The sequence below is a fragment of the Triturus cristatus genome, chromosome 2_1 (assembly GCF_964204655.1).
Source record: "Triturus cristatus chromosome 2_1, aTriCri1.1, whole genome shotgun sequence".
NCBI classification, from domain to species: domain Eukaryota; kingdom Metazoa; phylum Chordata; class Amphibia; order Caudata; family Salamandridae; genus Triturus; species Triturus cristatus.
In genome coordinates this window covers 383,541,661-383,553,716 of record NC_140581.1, presented here as the reverse complement: position 1 = coordinate 383,553,716, position 12,056 = coordinate 383,541,661, and the positions used below count along the sequence as shown (strand labels likewise).

The following is a 12,056-nucleotide window of genomic DNA, read 5'->3' as shown; positions in this document are numbered from 1 at the left end:
CCATAGTCTGTTGTGCTTCCACGGCCCTTCCTGCCTGCTCAGTGTGGTTAAATTGTTGCCTTTGCACCCTCCTACCTGCCTTCAATTTTCAGAGTCCGTGCCCCTGGCCTCTGCCTCTCAACAGTATCCTAATGAACAACTAGATTGCTAACATTCTATATTTATTACAAAAGTGTGGAGCGCCTGACATCATCTTGATGTAATCAAAACTGTAATACCTAGAGCATTCCTTTAGAAATTACATATATGAGAGGGTCTTATTGGCATCAAAATTATGGTTAGTGCTCTAAAAGACTAAAATAAGGACATATTTTCTGAGTTTTCAGATAGCGACAAAGCACTTTTAAATTATTTGTTATCTTTATGTTTTTTTATCTAGTTGACAACTTGATTAAATGTTGCACTTAGGGGAGAGGATGTGGTGTTACTTCCAGAACTGCAGACTTTGCAACTGGGGAACCAGGTTGGAGTTTCTGCTTCAGCTCGACATTCTGTGATTCTGGTCAAATCACTTAGTCTCCCCATGTCTACAACCAAAATGAATTTGTTCTTGTGTGATGTAACCAATGCTCATGTAAAGCACTCCAATACCTGACAAGTCTGCACTATATAACACTGCAAAAACACAAAATAATAAGTGTTTTGCACACTTCTGTCATTGGGCTATATTTGGGCTATATCTGGGTGATTTTGGGCTACATTTGGGCTCTTTTGTCTCCGGTGGCCATCTTGGGAGATTTATTTGTTATGAAGTTTCCTAATTTCCTCATGTACTGCAGTCTCCTCAGTCGGAAATGCTTTCAGTTTTTTACTTTGATTCCATCATGAAGGTATTCAGATATGTCACACATTTGCCATGAATTCTGAATGTTAGCACTCTAGTTGCTCATTAGATCACTGTAGTAAAACTACTGCTCACCATGGAAGTCTGCTCCTGGTATTAAAAGTGCATGTTTCAGTCTGCATGTCAGAATTTTTTAATGAAATAGAAGAGGATTTGAGAAGTCACTCAAAATGTGCCCTCATTTTCTTTCTTCAGCATTAATCATAATTTCTATGGCAAAATGAACCCCCTCATTGTGTTCCTTTTTAAATTAAATGTTTTAAGTGTTACCAGTTTATTCCAATCAAGGTGGCTTCAGGTGTGCCATACTTTTGTCATAATGAAGACAGTAAGTGCACTAGTTGTTTTTATGGACATTCTGTCATTGGGCTATACTTGGGCTACATCTGGGTGATATTTGGGCTACATTTGGGCTCTTTTGTCTCTGGTGGCCATCTTGGGAGACTTATTTGTTATGAAGTTTCCTAATTTCCTCATTTACTGCAGTCTCCTCAGTAGGAAATACTTTCAGTTTTTTACTTTGATTCCATCAAGAAGGCATTCAAATGTGTCACACATTTGCCATAAAATCAGAATGTTAGCACTCTTTTTGCTCATTAGATCACTGTAGTAAAGCTACTGTTCACCAGGGAAAACTGCTGCTGGTATTGAAAGTGCATGTTTCAGTCTGCATGCCAGGATTTGAGAAGTCACTCAAAATGTGCCCTAATTTTTCTTTATGCAGCACTAATCATACTTTTTATGGAAAAATGAACCACCTCATTTTGTTCCTTTTTAAATTAAATGTTTTAAGAGTTACCACTTTAATCCAAGCAAGATGGCTTCAGGTGTGCCATACATTTATCATAAGTAGGACGGTTAGCGCTCTAGTAGTTCTTTGGAACACTCTGGAAAGCTGCAGTAGAACACAAAGGAATCAACTGACAGTCTCTGCCCTTGTTGGATGTACATGTTTTACTGAGAATGTCAGACTTCATTCTCACATGACTGAGAAAGATAATGTGAATTTACAGAAAATAAGCTCTCAGTTTAGCTTATAGATCACCTTCCAAACCTCTGTGGTAAAAGCATGAGAAAATATTTTTCTCTCAATCATGATATCCCAGCAGAAGGCTTTTTCACATGGTGAAATCACCTTAGAACATACCACAATTCCTAAAATGAGTATGGTACCATCAACAAATGATTTATAATGTAACTAAAGTCTTAAAATCTTCTATTAACTGCAATGCTTTTTAATGAGGTGCTATCATGTATATTGGTCCCAAGATGGCTGCCAACACTTCTTGGATGAAGTGCTGACAGCCAATCAGATCTCAGGATGAGATGTGTGGTTAGGCTCCGCCCACATATATATATTGATTTAAATGCTATTTTCTCAGGAACTACTGAACAGATTTACACCAGACCTACAAAAGGCACTTCCTTGACCTGAGGACTACCTCTCTGCCAAATTTCAAGTAACTCTGTTCAGCCGTTCGGGCTGTAGCTGTGTCTAAAGGTCCTATGGAAAAATGCATGGGAAAAACGCGTTTTGGGACCCCCCTTTTTTCTCAGCCCCCGCTTGACGAATCCCCCCGAGACTTTCAGGGTAGGAGCGGAGCGTAGCGCCCCACCTATTTTGAAAATTTCGCGAGGATTCATCGACCGGCGCCAAAGTTATTCCAAATAGAATGTTGCGGATTTCCTATGGAAACAGGGTCCTAACTATAACTATCTACTGGCGACCGCCAGTAGATAATATATATATATATATATATATATATATATATATATATATATATATATATATATATATATATATATACAAATATATATATATATATATATATATATATATATATATATATACAAAGTATTTTTCGGGGGGACGCCAACACGCCCCTCAACTTACCTTAAATGCGTGGCAAAGGCATGTGCTGTAAAAACATACACATGGTAACAACATGTGTGCTAAAAAATGTGTCAGTAAGGCACAACATGGTTAAAACCTTGTTGTAAAGGCTGTTTTTTTTTATTTGAATATAATTGTAATCTGAATGACATGCTTCCTTAAGTAGCAGGATGTTGAGCTTGTGCAGACAGACAAAGCAAATACGAGCATGCTGTGCATGTACATTTCATAGACCTTTTTGTTTGGGGCGAAATGTAGACCTTTATATTGGAAGCAAGACTGCTATTTTTTTTCTTATGGAGTATATGCCTTGGATAATGTTTGAATAGATTATAGGAACTGTTAGCTAAAATAAAATGTTTACCTTTGTACACTAACAGAGATCTAGCAGGGGTATTGCTGGTCCTGGAATATATCTGTCCATTTAAAGCATTTCGTGGCGTGTATAATGAATGCATTTACTCTGTCTTTGCGGTAAGGCGGTGGCGGTGCCTTCACATGACATGATTAGCTTACTCTGTCAATTTCTGCAATAGTGAAGGACTCATTACAATTCAGGGCACGGATTGTTTCCCATCACTTTCAAAGATCATGTCAGGTCCATAATATATGTGGTATCTAAAATAGACATTTCTCTTGTGGCGGCTTTGGGGGGGGGTGCTCGGGGGGTGTGTGGCTGCAGAGCGCGGGACTGATTGTGGCCAAACGGCTGACCACACATTTCCGACCTTTGCCAACGCTTGTGTTATTTTTATGACCCAAAAATCATATTGCAACTGGTTACACTGGTTTTCCATTAGGAATTTTTTGGGAGATACAAGCGTACAACAACATTTTACTAAATGATGCTGTCTTTTTTCCTACTAGCATTTTTTCTAAAACATTTTATTTTGAAAGCAAAGAACCATCACTCTTGGTTTCAAGCTTCTGCAAATATTTGCATATAAACAGAGAGCGTTCTGGGAGCGTTATACATAGCCTCATATTACTAAACTTTGAAATCGTGTGTACACATTTATACTGGAGCCGCCTTCAGTAGTGAAGGCCGAGCTTGCGGCATTTACTTTTAATGCTCACCCTAATAATGGATGCTTTTCATTAATGAACCATAAATACAAGTTTGAACAGCATTAACACATGGACCCACATATTACCTTAACTGTAGACAATGGCCTTTCCTAATCCATAATGTGGTACTGTAAACTGGCAGCCAACGTGTTTGTGCTGTAGGGGGTTGCTGACTATCTTGTCTTCAGTTGCAGGTTTCCAGTCTGTAAGGTATTTGGATAGGAGTGGTCAGGTGCAAGTACCCACAAAGACAAGGTAATTCTGTGTACGTTCCTCGTTGGGTTGGGGGTTGCTGGGTAAATAGAATCACAATCTGCACCCCTTTTCTTTTGCAGGTTTGGGAGACCGTACTACGAAGACAATTGCACAGGCAGACGGGAGTACAGGCAGAACAAAGAGGTGATTGTTTGCTAGAGTTAAAGGAGTGCATTTTCTGTTGCAGGTTTTGCTGCCAGACTGTGGTGCATCTTGATCATTGTAGTATAATATACTTACCCATGTTTTCTTCTGTTGCAGGCTTCGCAGGCAGACCCCCATACTTTGACACAGGCATACGTGAGTTCAAGCAGGAGAGGTAATTGTTTGGTAGAGTTAAACTGTGGTGCATCTTGATCATTGTAGTATAATATACTTACCCATGTTTTCTTCTGTTGCAGGCTTCGCAGGCAGACCCCCATACTTTCACACAGGCATACGTGAGTTCAAGCAGGAGAGGTAATTGTTTGGTAGAGTTAAACTGTGGTGCATCTTGATCATTGTAGTATAATATACTTACCCATGTTTTCTTCTGTTGCAGGCTTCGCAGGCAGACCCTCATACTTTGACACAGGCATACGTGAGTTCAAGCAGGAGAGGTAATTGTTTGGTAGAGTTAAACTGTGGTGCATCTTGATCATTGTAGTATAATATACTTACCCATGTTTTCTTCTGTTGCAGGCTTCGCAGGCAGACCCCCATACTTTCACACAGGCATACGTGAGTTCAAGCAGGAGAGGTAATTGTTTGGTAGAGTTAAACTGTGGTGCATCTTGATCATTGTAGTATAATATACTTACCCATGTTTTCTTCTGTTGCAGGCTTCGCAGGCAGACCCCCATACTTTGACACAGGCATACGTGAGTTCAAGCAGGAGAGGTAATTGTTTGGTAGAGTTAAACTGTGGTGCATCTTGATCATTGTAGTATAATATACTTACCCATGTTTTCTTCTGTTGCAGGCTTCGCAGGCAGACCCCCATACTTTCACACAGGCATACGTGAGTTCAAGCAGGAGAGGTAATTGTTTGGTAGAGTTAACTGTGGTGCATCTTGATCATTGTAGTATAATATACTTACCCATGTTTTCTTCTGTTGCAGGCTTCGCAGGCAGACCCCCATACTTTCACACAGGCATACGTGAGTTCAAGCAGGAGAGGTAATTGTTTGGTAGAGTTAAACTGTGGTGCATCTTGATCATTGTAGTATAATATACTTACCCATGTTTTCTTCTGTTGCAGGCTTCGCAGGCAGACCCCCATACTTTCACACAGGCATACGTGAGTTCAAGCAGGAGAGGTAATTGTTTGGTAGAGTTAAACTGTGGTGCATCTTGATTATTGTAGTATAATATACTTACCCATGTTTTCTTCTGTTGCAGGCTTCGCAGGCAGACCCCCATACTTTGACACAGGCATACGTGAGTTCAAGCAGGAGAGGTAATTGTTTGGTAGAGTTAAACTGTGGTGCATCTTGATTATTGTAGTTTAAAGGATTGCATGCATGAGCTAGGCGTCAACGTAAGCCATGTTCCCTTATCTTGCAGGCTTTGTGGCACAGCAGGTTAAAACCGGCTGGCACGGAAATGTTCAAGCGCAAAGCTGTCACTATGGGAGAGTGCAGTGCGTCACCACAAAGGAAGAAATGTTGCCTTGTATTCAAGAAAGAGTGGATGAAGGAAATTGTGGAGGCTGAGACGCAGAAATCGCGAAGCAAGGTCCGCGTGCAACTCGGGGAACTTTTCCAATACAGTCCAGACGTGGGCTTGATTTGCAAAGCATGTGCCGAAGCCAAGATTGTTGGGGACTTTTCCACAGGGAAGAAATGGAGTGATGGCTGGAAACTGGATTACATGAAACGCCATCTACTTAGCAAAGTACACGAGTCTGCCATGGTGATCTTGAGAAACAGAAGTGCTGCTGCCAGGTTTGGTTTCGGAGTGCGGGCAATGCTGACAGAAACTGCCACTGACAAAGCAAATAGAATGGAAGTAGGTGAACGCCAAAGATCTGTGCCTGAAGAGATAAAGATTCTCATCAACAACGTGCTGCTGGCAGTCAAAATGAATACTTCAATGTTATCTGTACAAGACATCCATGACCACCTAGCTTTGTATGTCAAGATACCAGACAGCTGGAGGAGCAAGAACTATGCCTTTGAGTTTCTTGAGGCCATCAATAGCGTGATACACTGTGAAGCAATGGCAGAACTTCGTAACGCTTTGTATCACACATTGATAATTGATGAGAGCACTGATATTTCTGTTTCAAAAATGCTCATCCTGTACTTCAAGTTCCGACCAGTAACATCAACAGAGCACAAAACACAGTTTGGGGGCATAGTGAAGCTGACTAGTTGCAATGCTGAGGCTATCACTAGTGCTGTGAAAGATTTCTACATTGCCAATGAACTGGACCTTATGAAAATGGTCATGTTCACATCTGATGGTGCGTCCGTGATGTTGGGTAAGAATAATGGTGTTGCTACTCGCCTTAAACAATCCATACCTCATCTAGTTGAGCAGCATTGTGTCGCCCATCGAGAAGATTTGGGAGTTGATGATGCCTGGAAAAGGGTTCCAATGGTTAAAGAGATGGAGACATTATTGAGGACTGTCTACACTGTGTTCTCCAGATCTCCAGCAAGGAAGTCCAAGCTGGATGAAATTGCATCGGTCACTGAATGTGAAGTGGTCTCTTTTCGACCACTGAATGAAGTCCGGTGGCTTTCAAGGCATTTTGCTGTTGGGGCACTAATTCGTAATTACGAGGCTGTTCTTAAGTACTTTGAGCATGAGAAAGTTGAGGAGAATGATCCAGTTGCTAAGTATTGTTATAAAAAGCTATCAAACTCCAACTACCATATTTCACTTGCAGTACTTAATGACGTTCTGGGTGAATTTGCATCTTTGTGCAAACTGTTCCAAAAAAGTTCTCTGACTACTGTTGAAGCTGTACAGTATGCAAGAGCAAAGATTGGCCAAGTTAAGCAACAGTATTTGGGGGACACTGTCTTTTGGAGCAGTAATGTAAGAGATCTGATGGTGTTGTACAAGGAAAGGCAAGAGTTTGACAGTGGGCCTATTTTGTCTTTTGTTTCCCTTCTTTGTGAGCACATGCAAAAAAGGTTCCCTGAAGATGAGCTAAAAGAATGGGCAAGTTTTGAAATCCAGGCTATGGCCGCACAATCGCATTTTGATTTTGGGACTGAGAATATACAAAGACTTGTAGAAAAGTATAAAAATGTCTTGGTCCTGGGCGATTGCGAAACACCAGAAGATGTTGTTCGACAGTACAGAGACTATAAATATGTGGTGGCAGAACATGTAAAGGGTGGGTTATTTACCACCTTTCAAGACATGGTGAATTTCACTGTACGCAATGCTGCTCAGTATAGTGTGGTCTCTCAGCTTGTAGATGTCTGCGCAACGTTTCAAGCATCTAGTGCAGATTGTGAACGAGGATTCAGCCTCATGAATACTATAAAGAGTAAATTGAGGAATAGACTAGAGCAGAAGCATTTGGATATGCTGATGAGGACAAAGGCCTACCTCCTGAACGGCCAAGTTGACCTAGATCGAGTTTATCACCACTGGAAAAATGCCAAAGATCGCCGTGAGAAGCAACCCTGTCACCCCTCTAGTGATGCCACTTGACATGTCTCCCTTATTGTTTATATGTGATATTGACAATTAACAGTGCTCAAGTTAAGAATATTTATTAAAATCTTATGATGTACCACCGTTTAAGTCTTGTGCTTTTCTAAACTTGAAGTGTACTTGCCTGTGTGACCAATTCATGTCATGGCGTGTTTATCCAATTTGGAAACTGCCCTTAAGACACTTATTGTGGCCCTGTATGTGTGAAAATGCACCATCTTTTCACTTATTGAAGTAAACGTTCTGAGTGACATTTGGCGCCGCGCACACGCGCGGTCTGGTTCCTGGCGCACATAGCCATGGTTGCAGCGCACAGAGACCCTCCACTGCCGCACACAGAGGAAAGAAATTAGAGGGAACATTGCCCATAACATAATAAAAAGAACTTTGAATAGAATCTCCGTGGTACTTGAAAAACCAGTAGCCCTTTCGCAAATGACCCCAATCATATTTCCTATACCTAAATTCTTCTTCTATCTGCCTTATTCATTCCTTGTCCCATTTTTTCATTAATTGATGTCACTTCTTACATAGGCCAAAAAACATAAAAACGCTTCTTACGTATACTTTTCAAAAGCTATGGACCTTTTCACCCCTCCAGTGTTCCTCTGCCATGTGGCATCCTTACACATTCCACACCAGCAATCATGGGTGACTCATTCATTGCATGTTATTGTTGCCTTTCATTATTCCGTTTTAATTGGAGAAAACAGATTTGTTTGCATCGCAAGATCAAGCAATTAAGCGAAAACTAGGGCAGACCCTGACTCTGGTGCGCGCTGCCAGCCCTGCCCCGGCCTCGCCGCTCAGCACATTCCTCCCCTTTGTGCTCGGCCTCATCCTGCCACAGCGGCCATGACAGCTCGTGTTTAGTAAATGTTGTTCATCTGTGACATTTGCCTCAAGAAGACAACATCTCCTTTTCATTTAGATGTGGGGTTATAGGTTCATGCGAACGATCCTGTGTGAGAAACAATGCCGAACGAATGAGCTTCAGACTGAATGTGAGTGAGTTCATCCCCACACAGACTTGCATTTGAATCCGAGGTTTTTCCTGCTGTTTTGTCGCCTGCAATGAATAGTCCATCAGTGTGAAAAGGAAGGTATGAATCTGATTGTGTGGTGTATTTATTTCTAACCACAAATTGTGGTATTGGCTGTTGCCGATGAAGGGCAACAGTAAGGGATTAAATTAAGCTTTATTGCCTGCCACAGAGAGCTATAACACTTGTTTAAAGCACCAAAACCCAGTTAGAGGCCCAAGCCACAGACGAGAGCACCTTTAATATGATAGCCCTGGTAGAAGGCTGATAAGTAGGCCTGGTCGGAGTTCAAGACCAAAGAAATGGACGCACTTTGCGGAGATCCACAAGCGGCAGAGTGCGCTAGGTCGCGCCATTCGCGCTTATTATTTGCTCCGGGTGTTTGTTCCGCGCTGGTCAATCAGCGCAAATGGCACCATGCGCTGCACAAGAGGACACCGCCTCTTTCTGCCACTCGAATAGATGCTCTGCTCGAGCGGCCGCTTCCTCAACGCAAATGGAAGGTTTTTCAACGCAAGCCGTAGCAGCTATCTGCAACCACCTGCGTAGAGAAATCTCACCGGTAGGTGGCCTGAAGTAAGATTTTCCTCGCTCGCCAACTTAACGTTGGCAAGCAAGAAAAAAACTCCTCTCTGCGTTGCATCTCCACAGGCAGCGCGGAGTAGGAAAAAGTCTGCAAACTCCGCAAGTGGAGCAGAATTTCATGCTCAGGCCTAGTCATAAGGCTATTAGAACACTCCGAGCACTGATGGTAGAATGTTCTGCAATAACCAGGGAGAAACAAAAAGACAAGCATAGAAATGGACGGTCTGTTCCAGTCATTATCGGTCCTGAACGGCTCCATTGTTTTCAGTAGGACTCCCAAGATTTCAGAGTTCTAATAAAAGGATTTGTGCTTGTAGCCCTATTGGTAAGGAATGTTGATATTCAATTTAAAGGATATGTAGGCAGCTGGTTCTTTTCCCCTGAGGCAAGCTTAAGAACTGGCCTTAGTGTTCTTGAATCATTTTCCTCATGTGCTTGGGTTGTAGCAGAGGCGGCTCTTCATGTGGTCTTGAGAGAAAACTGATGACTCAAATATCCAACTTCATTTCCGCTGGGTGTGCCTAAATGTGCCTGCTTTGGTTTGCATCCCATCTTTGTATCCACTGAGCACGGACATCAATGAGGAGTCAACAGGGGTTGCAGTTACTACTCCTAGTTTAACTTTTGTATTCCTGATTCAATCCTTGCTACTTCTAATCGCAGAGGTCATGAAGGAAGTGGCCGGAACAGAAGTTAAACAAATCTTTAAAAACTATGTTTCCATTTTGTAGTTTCCGCTTGTTGCCCATCGCCTGGCCCTCACCAGCAAACAGGAGATTGTTGAGAGTCCATTTGTGGATCAAGGAGTGGATCAGAAAGTGTATCATATAAAGTTAGCTACCTTTGATAGTTTGATGATTAAAATTCATATTCCTATTCTCCAGAATGGCATTAAGTTGTGGTTTCCTCCTGTTCTTAGAAAAATGTATAAAGGGCTCCCCCGCCATACCGCCTTTTGGGACTTCTAACAAGCCTGCCCTGGCACACTTCCCCCTGAGTCTCTTTCATGGTGGATATTGGGTTTGAAACCTGGTCCTGGAAGATGCTTTGTGTGAATACCTTCAAACCGGAAGTAAAACAAGACAAGCATTGGCAAAGCCAATAGGTCTGGCGTTGGCCGCCAGCCTTTTTAGAAAGTCTTGTGTTGTCATTGTTTTTGCAAAACCTTATTGTTTCGGAAGCTGCTGGGTCCTCATTAAATAAAGAAAAAAAAAACAATGGCAAAAGGCAAGAATTTATTTCTGGTCTCAAAGCCAGAGACCAAATGTGTTTGCGGATGTGCTCCTTGTGAGAGGGCAGCGTCCCATAACTCACAGTGAAGCCAGTCAGTGGCTGAAGTGGGATAACATTGCCCCTTGATGCATTCTAGAGCGAGAGGAAGAATACTAAAATCCAAATGACACCCTAACTATTACAAGCATGCTGCAAATTAAACACCGCAAAGTTTGGCTTTCTTCCTGGGCAACGTTTATCAAAGAACCATTGGTGAAACCGAATCCAGGATTACAATATGGTGTGCAGTGACATTGCAGCAGTCAACTTCAAAAGGAGTTTACAAAAGCATTGGAAGCAGACAGGAGCTGATAAAGCTGGAATGTGGCCTGTACTCGCTTCAAGTGCGTCCTACTGTCACATCAGGCAACACTGACACTAAAGAGAACTCCTCGTGTGGGGACGTGGACTTTGTGAAAGAGCAAAATGCAGTCACTCAAAGTGACATTAACCAGAGCTAAGTAAGCTGACCCACTGCCCCAAGCAGTGCAGAAACAATTTATTTGCAGAAATTGTAGATCAAGTCAAGTGGGTCTGACTGCACAACCTGGTTCAACTGATTACATAAGAATCACTTTGCTCTGTTCCCCCCCATCACTCCATAAAGGAGCAATCACTTAAAGGGACACTAGTATCCACCACACCTCCTTTTCTATATAATTTAAAATTCACCATAAAAACAACAAAAGAAACGAGCACACATTTTATAATGATAACACACCTGAATGATAAAGGATTCATCACATCTCGTGCATTGCAACAGAACTTCTACTGTCCTCACATTTTATAATCCTCTGTCCAGACAGGAGATTTTCTGATCCTTTTTCTAAATTCAATCACATTCTCTGTCAACCTCTCAAATCTTTTCCTTTTATTATTATCAGAATTACATAAAGCCAGATTACGAATATTCTATTTGTCACCATTCTCCAAAATGACAGTATTTCCAAACACAACCCTTATCCTCTCAGGACCCGAAAACTTTGACATCTCTTTGCCCACCCAGCCTCGCAGTTTGGCTCGCCCCACATCACCCACACAGAACTGACGTCAGATGCACGCATCTTTCAATGTGCCTTTGTCTGTATTCATCTGGTCTGTCCCTTACTGACAGAGACACAGAGGACAAATTGTTTTGTACCATACCATCCCAATCACTACGCAAGAGTGGGAAAGCCTCACCACTGATGAACTCCTACATTTTTAAGAGGTCAAATGAACTGGTCTCAATAAATATTTAAGTGGAAACAAATCTACACCCCGGTGAATCTGTACGGCCCTTGCATCACATGGATATATTAGTAGTTACAAATCATAATTTTTCTATTGATTGTGTATGTGCAGGAAGGGACCCCTTCCTGCATATAAAGAATCATGCATGGCGTTTTGCTGTTTCTATGTGTGCTGCACAATGATGCATATGTAGAAACAGCAAAAA

The 12,056-nt window shown here is 41.9% G+C and overlaps 2 protein-coding genes across 3 annotated transcripts in view; both read left to right on the top strand.

Moving 5' to 3' along the window:
* LOC146865348 (3',5'-cyclic-AMP phosphodiesterase 4D) overlaps positions 1 to 12,056 on the top strand; it is a 1,349,871-nt gene that overhangs the window by 643,541 nt on the left and 694,274 nt on the right. The gene's annotated exons all lie outside the window — the stretch shown is intronic.
* LOC146865349 (E3 SUMO-protein ligase KIAA1586-like) lies at positions 5,440 to 7,790 on the top strand. Its single transcript, XM_085631455.1, has 2 exons — positions 5,440 to 5,499; positions 5,607 to 7,790. Exon 2 carries the CDS (start codon positions 5,646 to 5,648, stop codon positions 7,713 to 7,715), a length of 2,070 nt encoding a protein of 689 aa, XP_085487581.1. The 5' UTR covers positions 5,440 to 5,499; positions 5,607 to 5,645; the 3' UTR covers positions 7,716 to 7,790.